Genomic DNA, 24,493 nt, shown 5'->3' on the forward strand with positions numbered 1-24,493 from the left:
ACGCGAATTTTTTTTTTTTTTTTTTTTTTTTCCCCTCAAGGGAGGGAGGAGGGTCAGTTTTATAGCGTTATCAATATAGTCACATGTATTCTGTTCATGAAGTCACTGATGACGCGCACTAAAGAATTTTCTCTTTCTCTTCAGCCGCTTTGGTTTGGTGTCATAGCAATCAGTACATGTTGGGTATATGTCAGCTGCTCTCTCTCCAGACAGTAAATCTTCACCACTACCACAATGACTGCAAATTGCAGGAAACACAGATGATGAAAAGTATGGTATCTCAACTGGAGATGTGCATTGCAGATCATGCCGAACATAGACTTTGCTGATGATGTGACCTGGTTGTCCTTCAGGAATGAAATTGTGGATATCTGTTCCACATGTGAAGTCTACTTCTTCCATTGCAGCATCTAATTGGTTAAGTTCATGCTGTTTAAGTTTGTTTGTGCCATGCAGCACTCTCGGTTTGTCACATTCGTGACACATCACTGTACGCTTAACCCGGCAGGCAGTTTGGGCACTTGGACTGAATGGAAGACCATGGCCTTTGGTGGTAGATGTGTTTGACTGTAAAGATGGCCTATCTTTCTCAGTCGTCACTGTACCGTACACTTCAGCAAATGGTTTATAGTGCATACCAGAGTCATCCAGAACTGGGTCTGGCAAATGGTGAAGTCCAGTGAAAACATCATTTGGCAGTCTTGGGGCTTTGTGTAACTTACAGTCACTGTCAGAACATTTCATCACACTGAACACATAATGTCTCTCCATGACATGCTTGTCATAAAATTCCTTCATGTTCTCACTTTGAAGCACTTGCTTCTTGGTCATTTTGATTGATAAGCTGTCATCTATTTGGTGAAGTTGGTCCAACAGTTGATCAATTTCTTCATCACTGGCACTTGTGAAGACACTGAACTTTTCTTCTTTGAGTTGCAAGTTCTGTACAATAGATGAGATCAATGATACTGGTTGCTGAATACTATCCTTTATGTCTTCCTTCAGCTGTGGATTTTTCTTTGCCATTTCCCTCACATCTTTCATGGAGTTACACTTCTGCAAGAGCTTTTCAGACTCATCACTCATTTCTTTCCGCATTACACCAACTGCCTGAAGGCCGAGGTTTAGAATTGACATAATCCGCTCAGCAGGATTCTTCCAAGAGTGGCCTGGTGGTGTGCTATGATAGCATCAAGGTCATCCTTAAGGAACATTGAGATCAAGGAGAGTTGTACACTTGAATATGTAACTCTGTGGTCAGGCCCACCATCACTATACATCAGTTTCATGGGAGCATCATCATCAAGTGTACGGAGCACTTTGTTGAGTTCAGTGGCATGTCGCTGGGGTGAAGATGCTTCAAAGGTGCTGCACTTGATGCCAACAAACACTCTGCCACGATAAAAGCTATCAGTGATGAATCTTGGAACATCAACCATCAATGCAACACTAGGCGTCAGTGTCATCTTTGTGAAGTCATGGTCAGCTACTTCAAAACTTGTGTTAAGACCAACTAAGACTTGCTTTCCCCTTTCTACTGCCGCCACAGGTACTCCTGGCTCCCCAACTTTAACTTTGTGTTTGTCATCAAGACACAGAAAGGAAACATAGTCCCTGAACTTAATGGCCATTTCTTTAAGTATGGAAATAGGCCGATGCATAGTGGCTGTCAATGTGTGGTTTTCGCAGTTGCCGCTGTTGGACCATATATTTCACTTCAAGTTTACCAGTATGTTGTACAGCTGATCTGGTATATGGATTTTTTGGCCAGAATTGGAGGCGCAACCATTGTTTTGATGGAGCAGGTGTGTTTTCAGGGCACCTTTTGGTTACTTCATCACGAAGATGTCGAACACTCATAGCAGCTGCCATGTAAGTGACTGACTCATGTCTCCGCTCATGCACTGCAGTCTCTGCCACATTGTTTATGTACTGAGCTGTAACCTCCCAAAATTTCTCATACATTGGAGGGCGGCCTGGATTATGAGTACGCAAGTCACAGAAAATCTTGGGATCACCAAGTTCAACCATCATCTGCACTCTCTGGTCTCTTTCTGCTTCCTGTTGTGTGGAGGGGGCAGCAGAATCATTTGTCAAAAGACGATACAGCTCTCTGAGATGCATTGGTTTTACTTTGGCTAGAGTGCTTACTTTGTCAGAAAACTCTCTCCTTATCTGTCGTGTGTGATATTTTGGTGCTTCTTTCTCTATTTTAATGGTAAGCTGAGCAGTTTTTCGACATGACCATTGTGTCTGCAGGTTCTTTCGAATATGAAATGCTGATTGGATATATTTCCACCAGGTGAGTATGTGTAAAGCACTGCTCTAGTAGGCAGTCAATTGAGTTTCAAAGTCCTGATAGATTCATACCGCTTCTTCCTGTCAAGTGGTAACATTTCATTCACACATATGAACTGGAAAGCTTCCTTGGCATTGAGAGCTGTCATGATTGGTTCAACAAGATCCAGTGTTTTCAGTGAGGTTGCAGTTGATGTTGGGAGGTTAAAAATACCAATGCTATCTTCCAACTGTCTGACCTGCATGGAATAGAACAGAAAAACAATAGTAGCAGTGTATACTTTGATTTACAAATACCGGTACAGGACAGTCCTGGAATTGCAACATGATATATGTACATTTACTCCAAGAAATTTTTCAAATCATTACTTTTAAAAATCATGGCTTCATCATGTGATATGAGGAGGATGCTTTGAGTTAAATATAATTTCAGTGATTTCCTTGAAATACAATTGGTTTTGCTATGCATATAAAGTTCCTTTCATGAAGTTTAAATAATAAATAGAAAACATACCTTACCAGTTGTTGAGATTTATGATGGGTAGTTGTCATGTCTAGTTGCTTCTTCAGATAAGATGCATATTTATTGAAGACTGATGCAAGGGATTCAGTAGCTTCTCTGATGACTGACCATTCCTTTTTACAGATCCAAGACTGAATGAGAAATTTGCAATACATTTAAAGTGAGAGATACTCAGACGAAATACATTGTGAATATTTTTTTTCTCAGACTTCCTCCTTACACACACACACACCATGCATACATACATACATACATACATACATACATACATACATACATACATACATACATACATACACACATACCTACATACATATATACACATGCATGCATACATACATACCTACATACATACACACAGTATACATATACATTGTGGTATTTCAAAATAATATGTATTCAAAGTGGCACCACAGATTATTTTCTTCCAGTATTTTTTTAATAAACACTTCATACCCGTTCAATAGTTTTAACACTGACAGCAGGACAAAATTACATGAAACATACCTGTTCAAGAATGTTGAACAAAAGTTGTGATGAATTTTGTAGTTCGTCTGCCTTCAGTGGTTTACACACATGTTTGTGGACTGATGGACAGTTGTAGCCTTGGAATATGTCATAAAACTCTGGAATCACACACTGTTGTAAGGATAATTTTGAGCGATGAGGGTCAATAAGCCACAGAGCATCCCCTAAAACGTTCACAAATTGGTCACCAAGAGATCTGCTGCCGTAGTCCCATCCTAGATTCTGCCCTTGCAGCCACTGTACAATGTCATTGTGCAGCTTGTAACGAGCGTTAGGTCTGTCAAGCTGTCGCTGTTTCGGCCACGTTTTTTTTCTTGCACCGCCCATCAACAACTGAAAGGCATTCTGCACTGGTACTTGTCTCGACTCTTTCTGCAGCTCACCACCAGTTAAATTAAATGTGACATATTTTCCAAACTCGACGAGTGCTGAAATTGTCACTGACATTGGTATTGACTGAAAGTTGCCCATCATTGAAGTACTCACGCTACTCTCTACGGGAAAATCAGAATATTCCGGCTCCAGGACAAATCTATCGCCAGTATTCAAAACACCCCTGCTCAAATCATGGAAGAGTCTTAGTAACGTCGTCTCTGCGGATACATCGACAAGGCCAAAGGGTCTTAGGATCTTTGACCCGAACGTAATTTGAACTGAGATTAACATGTCAATAGTAACGTACGTGCTCCTTGTTGACGGATTACTGAGAAGACGGCCATGCTGGGTGGACCTTATACCTTAAAATATCCTTCCCAAGCATCCTTTCGCAATGTGTGTGGATACTAATATATGGACGTTGACTTGTGGGTAAATATTTGGAGAAAGAGGTACATGCATGAGGTAGATGTATGAAGCCCGCCACCAGTGTCGAGTGACTCTTAAACTTGATTTATAGCTGGCTGCTGAAGCAGTACGTAGCTTGCCGCGGTCGCCGGCCACAAAACAGGAAAAAAAGGGTGACGCGCTGTTGTCCAAGTGACGCGCGCGCTGACCAGAAACATTTCTTTTTTTTTTTGGCCTTACAAAGCATGCGGACAAATTTGTTGGTTCCACACATGTCACTTACTCTTTCTAAAGCATGACAAATTAGTTGGTTCCACACATGTCACTACAAATACAACAATAAAGTTCATTGGAAAGGGACAATTTGAAGACGCCTATTAAAGCTCGTGCCCGTGTGCAGTGATATGTTCGTAGGTAACGCTGTGAATGAAACATGCACACAGCGGCCCACACAACATCGTAAGCTTACTATCGTGGTATTTGTACGTGCATGGTACGTCCGTGATCGTTTTTGTGTGCATAAGTTACCGCAGGCTACCACTACCAGTAACTCGCGGTTACTGGAAAAGCCGAGGGTAGCCTTAACTGAATTGTAATAAAGGGAAAGCGGCTGCACACATCACCTACACTATTTTTTCGTTCTCTGTGTTCGTGTTTGATTTTGTGTGTTTGGCTATTGGTGTAGATATAAGCCATGGCGAGACGTAGCCGTAATCTGGCTGTCGAATGACAGGGTGATCCTTTGACGCTACGTTTCGAAACCAGTGTGTGGTTTCTTCCTCAGTCGCTTTTCTTTGGAGATTGCTCTCCTTAGATTTGTGTTTCACTGTTCGTGGTTTAATTATTGTCAGTGTTTTGTTCGTCTAGCAAGGAGGCTAGAATACTTATGTTTGGGTCCGTTTGTTGTGTTGCATTTTGTTCGGTCGTTTCTCTAAGATTGTGTACTTGTGCATTTATGAGTGTGTCGCCAATGTTTGTATTTCTTTTGTAAGCGATGATCGGTTTCATCGTGAATAAATTATTTAGTGTTTGGTCTTTTTCTATTTCTTCCCAGTTCTTCAGGAGTGCTTGTTTGATGTCTTTTGTTTTGATGTGTGGACTATATTTGGTAGCAAATATCAATTTATTTGTTGTTGTGCGTTTGTTTGTGATTTAAATGTGTTCTTCGTTTAGCGTAATTTGTTTCCGCATTGATGTTTGATATTTCTTGTTGTGGATATTCTCGCAGTAATAGCTTTTCATTAAATGTTTTGACTTTGTTGTTGAAGTCTTCTTCATTGTTACATGTCCTCATGTACCTTAATGTTTCGCCTTTGATTAGGCCCTTGAAGGTTGATTTTGGATGACATGATTTTCTATGTAGGAACTGGAATGTATCTGTTGGTTTTGTGTGTGTTCTGGTGTCTAGTATGTTTTCCTTGTTGTATCGTTGACCTTTGTAAATGACTAGGTCAAGATATGTTATTTCGTGTGAGGGACTTTCATATGAAAATTTGAAAGTGGGATGCATTTTGTTGATTAGGCCAGGAAGAAAAAATAAATTGTTCATCGGAATCGCCGCTTCTACTTTGGCATATTTGGAAATTTTTTTTTTTTGATCGCGGCAAATTCTTACTTCCGCATTACAAATATGTTTAGTACTGCCGCTGGTGGCGCCCTACACTTTGTCGGGTTTTCGTGGGCACGGGATTTTTAATGAGACTTCCTACATGTTTTTACGGACTTAGTTGACCGCCAACATGTTGTTGTGACGTCTGAATTTGGCGAATCACGGCGCAAAGTGGGTCGATTTGGTTAGGTTAGTACATGTCACATCATGAGTATTAATTTGATCGCCAACATTCGACGTGGTGATGGCCAACAGTTAGTTCTAAAGACGCTATTCAGTGTTTGTCCTGATATTACCTTCGGCGATTTGTTCAACAAGATTGTGACAGCAGATGGACGGTGCATCCGATTGAATGAAAATTGCATCGAAAGTATAAAAAATTACGGCAATGACAAAACACATTGTTGCGTCGATGTTAAAGTACGATCTGAATGATGACTATATAACTTCACTCCGATCACAGTACAGTGTTGTTAGACCATTGTGTAAACTGTGTAGAGACAGTGCAGACAGTGGTAAAGAGGTCAAAACATGGGGCCAAAGTAAAATGAAAAAACTCAGATGCTAGGTTCCACCAGGACAATATTGAAGGACAATATTGAATTGTCGGATTTCAGTGATTTGCTGTACATTTCAGTTATATTCTGAGAGAATGTTGAAATATTCAGAATATGTTGTGCAAACTCTAACTGTGAATGTAATGGCCTGTGTTATTGTTGGGGAAATATAGTCTTGAATTCAGTTACCAGTATCAGTGTTCCTTGTCTGAGATATTTCTGGTAAAAAGGGAAACAATTATCTTGCCTTGTCTGCATCTGTGCAAAAATGCCAGAGAACCGCATTTACCTTCGGCCTAAAAAAAAATAAAAAAAAAAAAATTCGCTCGCCGCTCCTGGAACTTGGTCCAAAAAATCCGATGAACAAGATTTTTTTTTCTCTGGCCTTAGTGTAATGAATTCGTGGAGTTCGTGTTCAGTTCCAATGAAGATTAGGAATGTAATAAAGGGAAAGCGGCTGCACACATCACCTACACTATTTTTTCGTTCTCTGTGTTTGTGTTTGATTTTGTGTGTTTGGCTATTGGTGTTTGTGTTTGATTTTGTGTGTTTGGCCATTCACTGCGCCCTTTGTCCACCAGTAACAGTCATCGAGGGCCTCAACTTTTTCACCTACTGAGAACGCGTAATGAGCCATGCATGTTTTCTGTGTTTTCCGGTGTTTGGCTTAATTGCTACTGAAACTTTTAATTTTAATTGTTTTCCAAGTCAACTATCCAAGCATTTTAAGAGGGGTGATCAAAAAGGCAAGAACAGCCAATTTTGACCAACAGGGTTCAAGAACCTGGGAAAGGTGTTAAAATGTGCGGTAGATGTGTTTACGACATAAACATTACGAACAGTAGGATTAAGATAGGTATGAATAATCCAAACTGCCCAGTTTCTGTGTGGGGAAAAGTTGGAATGATTTTTGTGTGTACAAATAAAGTGTGACCCATTACATGTAGTATAATAATGGTGAATGAACAATGTCCATTTTGAGCTGTTATATGTCTGCAAGTGGTCTACTATGAGCTGTTGTATGTCTACAGGTCAAAAGTCATGGGCTGAAAGTTGTCTGCTATGAGCTGTTGTATGTCTGCAGGTCATAAGTCATGAGCTGCATTTGAGTTGCTACCTACCTACCTACCTACCTACCTACCTACCCACCTACCCACCTACATATTACATACATACATACATACATACATACATACATACATACATACATACATACATACATACATACATACATACATACATACATACATACATACATGTACATACATGATCAGACATTCAAATTCACAAGTCAATATACCATGCCCCATGAGCTGCCATTTGCAGCTCAAAGCTAATTATGTATGCACAAAATCAGACAACTTGCAGACATCTGCAAGTAATCTGCTACAGCCGAGCTGCGAAGATCTGCACCAGCCTTTACTCAGGTCTGCAGGTTCGGTAAGGGATGCCATGTTCAATGAATCTCATATTCTCTGTCGGCTGAGTGTCTCCGATTGACTTGTGAATTTGAATGTCTGATCATGTATGTATGTATTTATGTGTGTGTGTATGCATGTATGTATGTATGAATGTATGTATGTATGCATGCATGTATGTATGTATGAATGTATGTATGTATGTATGTATGTATGTATGTATGTAGGTAGGTAGGTAGGTAGGTAGGTAGGTAGGTAAGTAGTGTGTGTAAATGTATGTTTGTGGGAATGTATGTGTGTACATGCGTAAGTCAGTATTCTGTCTGCATGTATGTATGTATGTATGTATGTATGTATGTATGTATGTATGTATGTATGTATGTATGTATGTATGTATGTACATGTATGTATGTATGTATGCATGTATGTATCTATGTATATATGTATCTATGTGTGTATGTATGTATGTGCGTACTTATTATGTATGCGTGTATGTATGTATTCTACATGTATGAATAAATACGCTATATGCGTGCGCGTGTTTTTTTTCTATATGTATTTATGTATATGTATGCATACGCGAACATATGTGTGGGGCAATCTATCTGTATGTGTGTGTGTACACACGCTCAAACACACACACACACACACACACACATATATATATATATATATATATATATATATATATATATATATATATATATATATATATATATATATATATATATATATATATATATATATATATATATATATATATATATATATATATATATATATATATATTCCACCTTTTCTATCTCTAAAAAAGCTTGATTGTGTAAATTATGTTTTTTACATTTGGCGCCTCGTAAGCCGGACCTCAACCAGAAACAAACTAGAACTTGCACTTCCAAAACCAGCGATTGTTTTGCTGTATGATTTTGATTTGGAGCAAGGCCGACATTTATACTGAAAACACATGTATTAGTGATCATTTCAAAGTTTGTTTGCTCGGCAGAACTTCATTTACAATGTAAATGTTTACGCGTTAGAGCGTACAAGGCTCATGACTGACTGGACAACGATTTTGGCGGCTGCGGCACAGCATTTGTTAACTAATATTAGGCCCAACTTTTCTTTCATTTTAGCTGGCTTTTATCTGTGAAGTGGTGAGATAAACAGTGCAGCGAATTTCAATTTCTAAATAACTTGTAAATAAATATAGTCAATCATTCAAAGTTTTATTTAAAGTATCAGTACGATAAAATCTCCGAAATAGTAATGTATACGCTGGCAGTAAGCATTGTTGCGAGCCAGGCGCAACTTTCCGCTTGTAGATGATAGTCTCTAGAGTGTCTCAGTCGACGACAGCCCGCGCTGAGTACGGCATGAGTATTACAGCGAAAATCTCTGTTGTGCCGCGCGACAAAATAAACGTTGCCACTGACGTTTTTACAGACACAACACACAGACAATATATAGCAAATGTCATAAAATCATTTTCTATTGAAAAGGCGTGCTGGCCGTCCTTACCAGGACTTACGTTTTTTAACATGTTGATTTCGTCATGGATAAGCTTATGTAAGACAAATATATCCATGTCTTGAACCCCAAAAAATGAAAAAAATCTAAAATTTCAATATTATCAACGATTTTATCCAACTCACTGAAGCAAGGGGTTTCCGTCTCTAGGAAGAACTGAGAACTGTCGCTAAAAACGGATAGCGTTAATGGAAAAACACACTATAGGCCTCAGTAGTACGGATAGTCGCGGGGAGGGGTAAAGGTGTCGGTCAAACGGTCAAATATAAATAAGGTGTATAATACTGGCATTTCGATGGCAGCAATCTATATTGAACTGCTTGAAGCCGTGTTTGTTCTGTTCATACTATCCCAGTTTCACTGAAGCTACCATCTCGATTGGCAAAGGAAGAATGTGTAGATGCAGACGCAGGAAACGTGAAGCGCGCCCCGGGGCGTTCAAGCTCTTTCTGTACAAATTTACAGTATTTTGGTTTTTCCTCAACTCGTCATGAGGAACTTTTTTTAACGATAAGAATACAAATTGAATCTTTTGTTTGATTTGTGGTGTCGATTGAATAGGCGGTGTACCTTTGATGACGGTAGTTTTGGTGTTCTGTCCGAAAATAACGTCATGCCAGAAAATCCCAAGAGGATTTGACCTGTTGACCTCGCTGTTAATTTTATGCAGGAAATTACAATAACAATGCTTGGTTGAATAACGCAGTGCCTTGAGGGTGGGATCGCCAGTGGTATAGGGGGAGGAGTAGCTTCCCGATGGTGATAAGTGGTGCGCATTACCGTCGCCTAGGTGACTGGCGTATACGCGTGCCAAAAGACACCGATGGTTGATTTCCTGTTGACCAGTCGGATGGCAGATTTGCAAATACCTGGACTGAACCATTTGGTTTTTTGTGGGTGTCGGTGGTACTTTGACAATAAAAGTAAAGATGCACAGATATTGAGTTTATTGTCTTGTTTATGAGCGGCCAGTATTTCGAACAGCATGAATTACGTGCATTTGCCCTAGAAGAAATAAATAATTTCGAATAAAACATCGCGAATGTAACCACATTCCTTAAGCTCGACGTACACTTAAGTGACCCAAAGAACCATGAAATCACCCGACTTTCGATTGAAGAGATGAGTTTTGCCAAACCGCGTATACAGAAAAAGTGGCAGATGACTTTATTTTTAGAATCATAGACAGTATACTACGGCAACCGAGGAGGCTCATGAAATCACTTTTCATACTTGAATTTCAACCTTGATTTTGACTTTGGATTTCCTTTCCATTTTCATTTTCATTTCGAGTTTGGTTTTGATTTTGATTTGTTCTCTCGAATGAAAATTGACTTTCGATTCACTTTACATTTTGATTTTCGTTTTAAAGTTAGAATCATATTCATTCTTGAAAATAAAATTAATTTTCATTTCGATTTTGATTTTGCTTCTGATTTTATCTCTTGAATGTAAATTGAATTTAGATTGCTTCTGATTTTATCTCTTGAATGAAAATTGAATTTAGATTTTATTTACGTTTTCATTTTCATTTTCATATTGACTTTGGTATTGATTTTGATTTGTTCTCTCGAATGAAAATTGTCTTTAGATTCACTTTACGTTTTGATTTTCGTTTTAAAGTTAGAATCATATTCATTCTTGAATATGAAATTAATTTTCATTTTGATTTTAATTTTGCTTTTGATTTTATCTCTTGAATGAAAATTGAATTTAGATTTCCTTTACGTTTTTATTTCTCATTTTTATTGTTAAGTATGAAATTAATTTCCATTGAGATTTTGAGTTTGTTTTTTATTTATCTCTCGAATGAAAAATTGACTTTAGATTTCCTTTACGTTTTGATTTTCGTTTTTAAAGTAAGAATATTTTTCATTTCGCGTTTTAATTTTACTTTTGATTTTATCTCTCGAATAAAAGAGTGACTTTAGATTTCCTTGACGTTCTGATATTTGTTTTAAAGTAAGAATCAATTTCATTCTTGAAAATGGAATTCATTTACAAATAAGTTTGATTTTGGTTTTTAGTTTATCTCTCGAATGAAACTTGACTTTAGATTTCCTTTACAATTGGTTTTTCATTTCCATTCTTAAATATGAAATTAATTTTCATTTCGAGTTTGATTTTGCTTTTGATTATCTCTCGAATTAAAATTGACTTAAGCTTTCCTTTACGTTTTTAATTCTTAAAAATGAAATTAATTTTCGCTTCGAGTTTGAATTTGTTTTTTGATTTTATCTCTCGAATGAAAATTTAGATTTTTTTTACATTTAGATTTTTCATGTCCATTCTTGAAAATGAAATTAATTTTCCGTCAACACAGTGAGTAGAGAGGTACGTTGGCCGAAAGCAAGCTTTTAATCGGTACAGCCTTGAAGTGACATGTACCCGGTACGTACAATGCGCCCGGCCAGCGCAATGGCCCTCTTAGGAGCAGGACCGGATTCTGGCGCTACGTACTGTACAACTGAACACTGCTTTCGGCCAACGTACCTCTCTACTCACCCAATTGACACTTCTTCAGGCTTGTGAGCAAATTGAACGGTGTCGAACATGCCACAGTTGTGTGTGGTTCGATACCCGGAGGCGGGCCCGGAGGCCACTAGTCTTTGCCCCAGTTTCGTAAGCAATTTGTTTCTAACGGATACACAATAGGCAGCCGCGGTGTAACGAACCACACGCAACCATTGAATGTGCCACACAAAATAGAGTTGGCTGTCGCCAAAACCCCGCCAAGCCCAACTGAATTCGCGCTTTTATGCTTAATTCACGTCACCTTTAATACTGCATCTTAAAATCACGGACAAGATTAGCAGGTCACAAATGAGCAGGTAATAATCTAGCTCTGCGTGGCAGGGCTGTGTGTTACCGGCGTAGGCCTATACGGCCTGTGGTGAGAGGCCGTATAACGACGGTAACACACAGCCTTGCCACGCAGAGCTACTAATAATCATGAAATCACGTTCATGTGTCTTTACGTCTTTCTGAGGGTCGGGATCGGCAGGGTCGTCCGCGCAGCCATATACAAGTGCACCAATTGGTACCTAAATTTGTTTACACGTACATAGATACGTAACACTTTTGATTGGTCCAAAGACATCATGTGACAATCGAAAGGTTAACAGTTAAAGGTTAAGAGTCAAAGGTTGAAAAATGAAAATCAAAAGTAAAACAAAAACGATTTTGAGTTGCAAATCGAAATCTAAATCAAAATGAAAATCATTTTTAAAATGAAAGCAAAAATTTTATTTCAAAATAAGAACAGAGCTGTATATACATTCATATTGAGAAAATTGCAGCAGAAAAGGACTCATAATATGTGAAAATCGGCTACTTTTGGCCATGACCTCTGCAGTTTTACTGCCCGGGGTCTTACTCCTATCAATAAGTGGACCATATGTGCCGCCCGAATGGGTCACTTTTTCACGGTCGGTTTTTTATTGGAAGAAACCCAAAGTATTGGTCGATCATAAAGCAAATGTCCCATACTGTAGGAAAACTTTCACACGCAACAGAATAAAAGTTAAAACCAACAAATTTGTCGATCAAATTCCTGATGACGGGTTATAATATGGGAATATACATGGCTAGACGTTTTCGACTTGAGAGGCATTCCCCCGTAGTAAAATATGAAGAGTACTCCTCCCGGGGTTTTAGCGACCTTAGGGGTCGGGAAAAAGGGCTAAAATTTTTGAAACAAACATCAAAATCAATTCAGAATAGATCAAAGTTAAAATCTCAGTAAAGATCAAAATTAGAGTAAAAAATTATTTGAACTTTTATTAATCAAAATTATGTAAGTCAGAACGAAGTTTACTCTTTGAATTTAGCGTACAAAATAATAGTAACTAAATCAGAAATGCATTTCATTTAGCAACATAAAATCAAAACCAAACAGAAATATAAAGCGAAATTTAATTTCGAGGAAAAAACAAAATTGAAATAAAACTAATAATAAAAATGAATCTAATTTTGCAGAATGAAAATGATTCTATCTTTAAAAAGAAAATCAAACGTTAAGGAAATCCCAAATTCAGTTTTCAATTGAGAGACAAAATCAAAATCAAAATCAAACTCGAAATGAAAATAAATTTCATTTTCAAGAATGAAAGTGAAAAATCAAAATGAAATGGAAATTGAAAGTCAACTTTCATCAGAGAAGAAAAATCAAAGTCAAAATCAAATTCGAAATGACAATTAATTGTATTTTTAAGAATGAAAGTGATTCTTACTGACCAACAAAAATCAAAATGTAAAGAAAATCTAAAGTAAATTTTCATTCGAGAGACAAAATCAAAAGCAAAATCAAACTCGAAATAAAAACTAATTTCATTTTCAATTATAAAAATGATTCTTACTTTAAAACGAATATCAAAATGCAACGGAAATCTAAAGTCAATTTTCATTCAAGAGATAAAATCAAAAGCAAAATCACAATGGAAATGAAAATTAATTTCATTTTCAAGAATGAATATGATTCTAACTTTAAAAAGAAAATCAAGATGTAAAGTGAATCGAAAATCAGTTTTCATTCGAGGCAACAAATCAAAATCAAAACCAAACTCAAAATGAAAATGAAAATGAAAACATAAGGGAAATATAAATTCAATTTTCATTCAAGAGATAAAAGCAACAGCAAAATCAAAATCGAAATAAAATTAATTTCATATTTAGGAATGAAAATGACAAATAAAAACGTAAAGGAAATCTAAATTCAATTTCCATTCAAGAGATAAAATCAAAAGCAAAAACAAAATGGAAATTAAAATTAATTTCATTTTCAAGAATGAATATGATTCTAACTTTGAAACGAAAATCAAAATGTAAAGGAAATCTGAATTCAATTTTCATTCGAGAGAGAAAATTAAAAACAAACTCAAAATCTCAATGAAAATTAATTTCATATTTAAGAATGAAAATGAGAAATAAAAACGTAAAGAAAATCTACATTTAATTTTCATTTAAGAGATAAAATTAGAAGCAAAATTATAATCTAAATGAAAATTAATTTCATTTTCAAGAATGAGTATGATTCTAACTTTAAAACGAAAATCAAAATGTAAAGTGAATCGAAAGTCAGTTTTAATTCGAGACAACAAATCAAATTAAAAACGAAACTCGAAAAGAAAATGAAAATGAAAATGCAAAGGAAATCCAAAGTCAAAATCAAAGTTGAAATACAAGTATGAAAAGTGATTTCATGAGCCTCCTCGGTTGCCGTAGTATAGCGAGATGTAAAAAATGTGAAAGAGGCTCCCCACCTAACTATCCTAAATGTTTTTGTGTCGAGTTTGTGTTTGGTTCGTTTCGAAAATGTGTTCCTACATTCTTATTCGATTGTGTGTATTAACAAAAATGTTTGTTTCGCTTTGGATATTTGTAGAGAAGTGTGGATTAGTGTGTACGGTAATGTTTTGTTTGTGTGGGGAAAGCTTATGGCGAGACGCAGCCGGACCTATGTTGTTAAAAAAGTTGATAGAGTCGCCCTTTCACGCTTGCGTTTCGAAACCCGGGTGTTGTTTCTCATCAGTCGCGGTGTAGATTCTTTCCTTAGTTTGTGCTTGTGAAAATTTATTTTAATGCTGTAGGTGAAACAAGGACTTCAAACGCACGATGGTACAAACAACGCCACAAGTGAAACGTACACATAGAAATACACGCGTTCCTACGTTGTGCCCACCCGGGCCACGCGATTAAAATATATCTGATACTGCTGGATAGTGTTAATTGTGTCGGTAAACAGTCAATTAATAGTTTAATTGACTACCTGGGTGATTGGCAGGTCGTGTCCAACGACGCATATGCAAAGCAGGCCAAAAGACAAAAGCCCCCAAAGATATTGACAGGTGGCCAGGGGTCACCATGAATACGTAATGACGCTTCACTACGCAGAAACTGCGTAGTCAAGCCCTTCTTAACCGGTCAAATCCTCTTGGCATTTTCCCTCATGGTCAGTGGCTGCGTTTATTTTGTTGCGCAGTACAACAAAGACACGCTGACTCCGTTTTCGTTAGTGTATCGGTACTTTTTTCCCTAACAATCTAATCTAAATATATGTACATTTAGAGATCACCAGTTTCCTTTACCTTTTTTAGATCTGTAGATCTTTCCTTAAGGGATTGATTTTATATCTTCTTTATGGGAGTTGACTTATACTGACATTCTGGTCATAAAAGTTAATTGCACATGAAACTTCTATTTCTTAAGTTTAGAAATGTGTAGTTTGATAACCCTATGTTGTAACCGTAGACACAAAAGTACATATGCTAGTCTAGCATTCGACAAGTACAATAGTCCGTGAATTACTCTTCTGTTTGTTGTGTAAGTACTATATACAAACTGCTTGTAAACCCCGTTTAATAGTATAAGTTCTTGCCATTTTTGTAACTCGATCTGCTATTCCCAACGCATTCTAAATTCACAAAACTGACGCTAAATATTTCAAGGTAGTACTGCTTTAATATAATGCACTAAAAACGTGCGCGAGTTGGACTTCTTAGCTACAATGTGTGACGCATGGGTCGTTTACCCAAATCGTTGATTTGCTCACTGACAGTTCCGTTTTTGGCAGTGTGTACGTTACTCGAATAAGTATCAGTCAGCGCCGTCTGGACAGATTTGCCTGTATTTTAAGTCCCCGCGGACGAAGTCTGGCGGAGACTTATAGATTGGGTCCCGTCCGTCCGTGCGTCTGTCCGTGCGTCCGTCCGGAGTCGTTTCTCAGACACTGCTGAACCAATTTTGTTCAAACTTCGCACAGAGGCATAGCACTATGACCAACAGATGCACATCGATTTATTTTGCGATACGATTCAATATGGCAGAAAGGTGGCCATATTTTTGCGATTTTTCATGTCTTTGAACCATAACTCAAACATCCTTGAACCGATTCTGTTCAAACTTGGCACAAAGGCATAACACTATGGCATACATATGCATGTCGAATTATTTTGCGATACAATCCAATATGGGCGTGAGGCGGCCATTTTGTTTGCGATTTTTCGTGTCTTTGAACCATAACTCAAACATCCTTGAACCGATTCTGTTCAAACTTAGCACAAAGGCATAGCACTATGACCTACAGATGCACATCAAATTATTTTGTAATACGATCCAATATGGCCGAAAGGTGGCCATATTTTTGCGATTTTTCATGTCTTTGAACTCAAACATCCTTGAACCGATTCTGTTCAAACTTGGTACAAAGGCATAACACTATAGCCTACATATGCATGTCGAATTATATTGCGATACAATTCAATATGGGTGTGAGGCGGCCATTTTGTTTGCGATTTGTCGTGCCTTTGAACCATAACTCAAACATCCTTGAACCGATTCTGTTCAAACTTGGCACAAAGGCATAACACTATGCCCTACAGATGCACATCAAATTATTTTGCGATACGATCCAATATGGCCGAAAGGTGGCCATTTTTTTGCGATTTTTCAAGTCTTTGAACTCAAACATCCTTGAACCGATTCTGTTCAAACTTGGCACAAAGGCATAACACGATAGCCTATATATGCATGTCGAATTATATTGCGATAAAATTCAATATGGGAGTGAGGCGGCCATTTTGTTCGCGATTTGTCGTGCCTTTGAACCATAACTCAAACATCCTTGAACCGATTCTGTTCAAACTTGGCACAAAGGCATAACACTATGGCCTACATATGCAAGTCAATTTTTTTCGCGATACAATCCAAAATGGGCGTGAGACGGCCATTTTGTTTGCGATTTTTCGTGTCTTTGAACCATTAACTCAAACATCCTTGAACCGATTCTGTTCAAACTTGGCACAAAGGCATAACACTATGGCCTATATATGCATGTCGCATTATATTGTGATACGATCCAATATGGGCGTGAGGCGGCCATTTTGTTGCGATTTTTTCATGTCTTTGAACCATAACTCAAAAATCCTTGAACCGATTTTGTTCAAACATGGCACAAAGGGTTAGCACTATGGCATACATATGCATGTATCAATTAACCTTGCGATAGGAGCCAATATGGCTGCAGAACTGCTATTGTGTTGGATTTTTGCATGTCTTTGAAGCTTAATTCAAAGGTCATTACACCGATTCTGTCCAAACTTGGCACAAAGATCATGCACTATGGCATACATATACATGTCAATGTACTTTGTGACATGTTCCAATATGGCTGCCAGATTGTCATTTTCCCCAATATCACTGCCAGATGGGCATTTTTCGAGTTCTTCATGTCTTTGAGGCTTAATTATATGCAAATTATCCAATGTTGTCGAGACTTGGTACAAAGATAAAGTAGTATGGCATACATATGCATGTCTACTAATTTTGTGCTATGATCCATATGGTCAATAGACAGCCATTTGATTTCAATTTTGGTGTGATTTTTTATGTATTTGAAACATAAACATAGGTCACTGTCCTTTGATGGACTGATTTTGTTTAAACGTGATATGGCTGCATTCTTGTGCACATTAATTTGTTTCATTATAGGATCCGAAATGGCTGATCACAACAACATACCCGATCCCATACCATTTCTACAATTCCACCAAACCATGTGTATAGTATGTGCCATCATGACACTAGAGGCAGTGAGGGCATCTTTATGTGTGATGTAATCAAAAGTTCCTTCAATGGTCATTACCAGCAGAGATGTGTCAATTTTATTGAACGTTCCTCAGATTACTTTACTATGCAAGTCACAGGCCTGATGCACCCGTTGCATCAATGTCATTCCACAGCAACCTAGACCACAGCTACCTAGACACCAAAGATTATAACAAAATGGACAAGCGGGGACTGTGTCATCAACGATGACTTGTTCACTCATGGACAGACACGGCCAAATTGTCTCACATTATATATATAGTCCTAGTTCCATTGAGTGTCATTTTTGTCACTAGTTGTCAGCCGTTGACAAGATTGTGTGAAAAAACTTACCACATCTCTGCTCGTCCTTTGCATCATTGCACTCAGATATACCATTACAGGAGGTATTATCGTTTATACAATCGTCAATAGGTGTAACTAAAATGGAAGATAATAAAAATGTTACATTATTTTGAGTAGGAAACTCACAAAGGATCATTCTCACGTTTATAACATTATTATGTTTGTTGCGAACTATACTTTATTCGTGGAAAAAGAGAGAGAGTTAAACAAACTATCATTTGTATTACCGTAGGACTTAATGAGTCATGCATTTTATGTTTCACTGTCCTATGTATAATGATTATCGTCAACACTTGTATCACGAGGTTGAGTTAACAAATCAGGGTTTTTCCTCTTTTGATGATATGCAAACATTATGTTATCTTATGTTGAATAATACCAGATTAACGGTAAAATATATCAAGAAAGCGTTTCAGAAAAGACACTTTATTCAACACTTTATTCACTTTATTCAATTAGTTGACGCAGTGTATGCTGCAAATATTTCTTTCCTAAGTTTGTCACGAATGAGATGTTGATTTACATTATTTATTAGTTTCAACTCTTGTTCATTACTGTCTTCGTCCTGAGACCCTCTATGATGCTTAATTTTGCTTTATAGTGACTTGTAAGCCCGTTGGGCTGGATGACCTCTCATAATGTATGACTTATAATTACTTTTTTTTATTAGTGATGTCATAAGTCACTATAATAAATATAACTACTGCTACATGCATCTTATGACGATATTATATTCTTAGCTAAAGTTGTTATAAATTTCGTCTTCATCGAAAACCCATCTACTGCGAATAGCGAACTGTCATTTTATTGAAATTACACAGCTAAGCAAAATTTGTGGGCTCAGCCCTTGTGCGATATTAAAAGAGTCCGAATATCTGTTCCCGACGCGAATAATTCTACCTTAAATCGGATGTAGGGGACAAATGATTTTGATAGGCATGTTAGGGAGGCCGCATCTACGAGTAGCAGTCTGCGTGTGAAAATGTAAAAAATAACATCATCAATGGTCTCAAAACGTTTACGAACCCGTTTTACAAATGGTGGTCAACGCGTCGCAGAACACCCTGAATGGTTACAACTGTCTTCTTGAAGAAAGCAAGCTTTAATGAATTGTCTGCTAAATTTCAAACGTTTATCGAAATCGAGGACATAATGATGTTGATTATCATTCACTCTACTGCACATATCGTTCATTATCAAGATACCTTGCAGTCGTTTTCTTCTTAATATCTTGCTAAATGCACGTTGGTATAACAACAATAACAGCTGATTACAATAATAATAAAATAAACATATATTGTAACAACAGCAACAGCAACAACAATAACAACAACAACAACAACAACAACAACAATAATAATAATAATAATAATAATAATAATAATAATAATAACACAATAGCAGTGGTGCCGTATTTTGTACAAGCTCGATGAAGATGAAGATATCGATTGAAAAATGCATCTTCGATCCAAACGAATAAAGTTATCCTTTTTTGATGCCATACATATTCAATATCATAGATACCATTATAAATTTGAAACTATCATTCTAAAAAGTACAATTGGAAGTTTTTAATTATATCCAAATGCCGATATAAATATATGTTGTTCGTAAACAATACACGCTGACATATTCCAGCTAAATCAATATACAGAATACAATATAATTTGTAATTAAAAGTATGCTACCGGGATTTTCGTCATCGTTTGAAAATATATGACGCATACTTTATTAAGACAATGACAATGGATCAAGCCATCAGGAATAGATTAATTAGAAACACTTTTCCAACCTGCATGAATCCTGAGAACATTAATGATGAAATATTGCTCATTTTGACATCAATATAAATTGCATATCTCAACGATATATCTTTATAAACTACGATGAAATTCGAAGCGTTTAAAACATTATTGATCTCATGTTATAATAATTTGTGATCATTATGACAAAACTTCAAAGGGTGCAGGGGGACGTGAACACAGCCTATTGCTCGACGTCACATACAGGGCGATGTGCAGTGTTAACGTCAGATTGCATTATTCACTGTATTTTGATACAACATTATTATGATTATCCTCATTCAAGATGGCGGCGTCAAATCGGCCAAATAGCAACTGATTTGAGCTAAGACTGCAATTTTCTCGTGAGTCATATAGTGCAAGAATAGAACTCAACATCATTCTTTACGCAGACTGGTAGCTTGAGCAAATACATATACATAGTGAAAAACACTTCTGGCAATCCCCCAGTTGGAATCCGTTAAAAATGAATTCACTAACGCACCAGCAAAATTCACCTTGCTCGCGGCCCCTGGAAGATGTCAATGTTGTGGAACACGCATTCTGTTTGGCTATTTTAGGGAACACAAATTCTAGTAGATGATTCAAGGCATTCGCAAATTTGTTGAGCTTCGGTTGGGTTAGAAAATAACAAGTATTAACCACTTATTCCTGATACTAAGTCTAACATGCACCACGTGATATGCTTAGTATATTTTATTTTGACCAAGCAAACCCCTAGCGTTTGGTTTTGTAGCAAGCCAAGACAAGATGGATTTCAGGAAAGAAAACCCGCAAATTTCAGGCTTAAAATCATTGCAATGGAAACCATGTGCATTTTAAATTCATGTCAATTTTGTCTGTTGGACGAAAATGCTTAGGAGAATTACATAAGTGACGACAAAAATTATATCATATTTTAATAGTTGTACCAGCAATGTATTTCAAGCGACGGTGCAATTGAGCCAAAGATTTTTGTGAAGAAAATCAAATTTGAAACAATGGTTTCCCTTGAAAAATGTGATGTGAAAGTAGATACACAATTTGCTTATTGAGATGTTAATTATACTTACTAGACCAAGTTATTTCCAATTAATTGGGAATACTGATAAATTTAGCCCTGATGGCTGCACTAGAAACGTTGCATATGGTGTATATTAATTCATTCTATATATTTATCAAGGGAACTTAGACTGATTTTATCAGTTGTTTTCATTGCGACAAAATCATTCAATAATGTGAGATTTTGAGTAAACCCGGTTATATTTCAAGGTTTGAGGAATATCTGAAACTTTCAACCATATAATGGCTGTCGTTGAAACATTGTAGATTGAAAAATATGTAATACTTTTATAGTTTTGCTAAAAATCCCTTCGCTGAAATTTTCGTGGCAGTCGAGGAAATTTTTTATTCATGATTAGTATGTAATTCGTTATCTAATTAAATTATGATAATCTTCCATTAAGCATATGATGTACTTCATTTTGCAACGTAAGTGAACAGTTTACTTACCTTCACATGAAATTGAAATGAGAGCTTTACAGGGTCTTTCAGAATGAATTGATCCAAATCGCAGCCATATTTCTGATCCTAGCGACATCCATGGATTAGACTTTTGTATATCCGGTTGAATAACCAAGGAATCTTCATCCGATGCATCCAAACCATTGCCAATAGAGATCCGACAGTCTTCTTGCTGGTAGTAATATAGAAACTCTGTTCTCGGGGTACAGTCGTCATCACCAGTTATATAGTAAACAACGTCGTTGGTAAATTTGTTTTCCGGGGTTGCAATAACAATGGTGTCGTTTGAGGAAACGTTGAGCTGCTGTACACCATAATGTTCTAGAGGAAAGGTAAATGTTTAGAAGCAAATGTTAAACAACATTCGACGATCAAGAGGTCATATTAATAGATCTGCTTAGGCACGAATTTGAATGTTGAACATATGCAACAGTTATGTTTAACGTAAAAACGCGATGAGTGAACATAGTGGTAGCCAACATAAACCTATTAGTATGTTTATGATAATAGCTACTTAGACATATGGGACGGAATCTCATCATACACAAATAGGTACAGCGCGCTTGTGAGGTGTCAGTGGCAAATTTTGCAGTTGGATGATTGTCTGCTAAAACGAATCAGGTATTTACTCTCAAGAGCTTGCATGCACGTGTTTGAAAAGGGCACAATCAGTTTCGGTACATGTCACCTTTTTAAAGTAAACTTTGTTCTTACAAAGCAATTTTACAGGAAAGACAAACAAACGAAGAAAAATAGGCATAAGATCGCTTGGGGCAGTAAGCAGACAATCAGAAAAGGCGAAAAAGGTACTAATAAGAGAAGTCAGATAGAAAGGCAGGCAGACGTATAATGTATATTATAATTAGTCAGACAGGCATGCATGCAGACTGATAGGCAAAGTGGCAAGACATTCAGCCGAATTCAGAGACTTACCACAAAGAATTTCATCAACATTGAAGTCACACTCTGGGATATAATTACAACTTGTGACGTTGTTTATACAGGTTTCCGCTGAATCGACTATCGGTTATAATAAAAAAAATATGTAAGATATTGCATTGTACGTTTCATAAAACATGGAATAAAATAAGAAGGGGTAAAGTTTTATAAACTATGATTGATTCGGTAATAAGATAAGTACAATAGTATAGTGTGTATGTATGTATGTATGTATGTATGTATGTATGTAGGTAGGTAGGTAGGTAGGTAGGTAGGTAGGTAGGTAGGTAGGTAGGTAGGTAGGTAGGTAGGTATGTATGTATGTATGTATGTATGTATGTATGTATGTATGTATGTATGCACGTACGCAGGTACGTAAGTGCACTAAATAAGAGAATCATGCATGCTCACAAAAAGAGATAGCTAAATAAATAAATTTAAGATGGAAATCGTTTATAGGAATAAATGCTAAAATAGAGAAGAAAATTCTCCACAATTACTCGATATCCAATTTTTGCCTATTGAATCAAATCGATGTTTAGTGTCAGTTTTGCACTTGAGAAGGCAACGTCGTAGTGACATTGATTGTTGGCAAACACTTGGCGTGATGGTTAAATGCATTCGTTGGCGCCAGATTGTCTTATCAGAAAATTTACCAACAAGATTATATTTTCAATGGAAAACAAAAGGCTATCACATCTTCCTTATCCTCTTACAGACCAGAACAATGGCGATCCCAGGGATCGCACTTGCTTAGTCGTTGGCGTATCTTAGAAACATAAACTGTCGGTTACACACAGATTATCACCTTTGCCTGATTATTATGGAAGGTTGCAGGGTTCACATGATTCGAGCCTAGCTTATAACTAGCGTGTGTGGACTGGCCAATGACCGGTGGTCTGGCCGACTGACTTTTCTCGACTGTGATGTCTTTGCTAGGTGACTGGATGCCGTACGTTGTGATTTCGAATCCCAGCGAAAATTTACTGAATTCAAATCACAGTCGTTTTATGGTTCGATAGACAGCGATGGCCACAGTGGTTTGTAATAGAAATATAGGAAGTTAGGAAACAGAACGGTCGCTATAGCCAAGTATAGCCGAGTTCGGAGACGGATTTCTCATTGTACAATTAATTCAATCAAACAGCGACGATGCATAGCTTTCAATCATCTCTGAATTTCTGCTTTTTTTGCATCTAATCGATGTGTGCATATTCTGGGGCCCAGTTTTCAACCCCGGCTTCCAACATGGAACTGCTACTTTCTTACAACAGCAGTGGGTGATTTGAATGTGGAGGCGCTGTGATGGGAACCAGTCGTTGAAGTGGACATATTACGAGCGTCGGAAGGAAGATACAAAATAAAGGTCTTGGCTTAGTTAAGAAGAAGATTTCCTCGGGTACTTTGTGTTGAGTTCAAATCTAGCCCTGAGCGTCTCGTGTTAGGTACAGGCGCGCACACTAGACATAAACAATAAGGGAAAGTCGGGCAAATAAATTATAATCTCTAAGGACGGCAGCAGATTCTGATCGTAAGTAATCTTAAGTTAGAACAATCCGTGACAAATTGCGTCCACCCCTTCACAGTACAACTTCGCCGATGCTAACTCGCCATGTATACAACTCCGAAATTTCGGGGTTAGTTAATATGCTAAGCCGGTCGGAAGGTGTGAATCACGTACACATCGATAATACCAAAATCAAACGACTCGAACAGCATTTGCATGCAAGGCAGTGTGTGGAAACGGCGACTATTTCTCCTGTAGAGTTTTGATTGAATTTTATTTTCATTACAGTTCCTCCACGAGGGACTATGGTTTCGTGGTATTTGCGATGCGACATCGGGTCAATGGAACTAAAAGACGCTTCGTTGTACCAACACCTGGCACAAAAGCTGAAAATGGTCGCACGACGTAAGCACGGTCACTCCACAAAAACGAGTGGAACAACCTGGCGTGCAGACTTCGCTCGACTTCTATAGCTTGTTGTATTGACTGCTACTAAAATTCACATTTTAAAAGTATAGCTCCTAATTTCTTTCGGCCCGCAGGGCTGTGT

General features: G+C 37.3%; 2 protein-coding genes across 2 annotated transcripts in view; both read right to left on the reverse strand.

Annotated features, from left to right (window-relative positions):
• The window catches only part of LOC139115290 (uncharacterized), a 149,860-nt gene that overhangs the window by 55,750 nt on the left and 69,617 nt on the right, over positions 1–24,493 (reverse strand). Inside the window, exons 7-9 of the mRNA XM_070677300.1 lie at positions 22,431–22,517; positions 21,486–21,818; positions 18,181–18,267 (exon numbers count right to left, since the gene is read on the reverse strand). Of these exons, the coding sequence (XP_070533401.1) occupies positions 18,181–18,267; positions 21,486–21,818; positions 22,431–22,517 (507 nt within the window). The remainder of the gene's footprint in view (positions 1–18,180; positions 18,268–21,485; positions 21,819–22,430; positions 22,518–24,493) is intronic.
• LOC139116564 (uncharacterized) lies at positions 2,337–4,095 on the reverse strand. Its single transcript, XM_070679160.1, has 3 exons — positions 3,329–4,095; positions 2,818–2,952; positions 2,337–2,537 (listed from the first exon to the last, which is right to left on the reverse strand). The coding sequence occupies exons 1-3, from the start codon at positions 4,013–4,015 to the stop codon at positions 2,337–2,339; spliced, it is 1,023 nt and encodes a 340-aa protein (XP_070535261.1). The 5' UTR covers positions 4,016–4,095.

This window comes from Ptychodera flava, chromosome 17, assembly GCF_041260155.1.
Source record: "Ptychodera flava strain L36383 chromosome 17, AS_Pfla_20210202, whole genome shotgun sequence".
Taxonomy (NCBI): domain Eukaryota; kingdom Metazoa; phylum Hemichordata; class Enteropneusta; family Ptychoderidae; genus Ptychodera; species Ptychodera flava.

Bases quoted from the DNA above. Each gene is read 5' to 3' on its own strand.
- LOC139116564 (XM_070679160.1), bottom strand. From the start codon at position 4,015: ATGTTAATCTCAGTTCAAATTACGTTCGGGTCAAAGATCCTAAGACCC. The intron at 2,953-3,328 runs GTATGTTTCATG...TTTCTCATTCAG, and splicing joins TGTTCAACATTCTTGAACAG to TCTTGGATCTGTAAAAAGGA. The intron at 2,538-2,817 runs GTAAGGTATGTT...TATTCCATGCAG, and splicing joins ATCATAAATCTCAACAACTG to GTCAGACAGTTGGAAGATAG.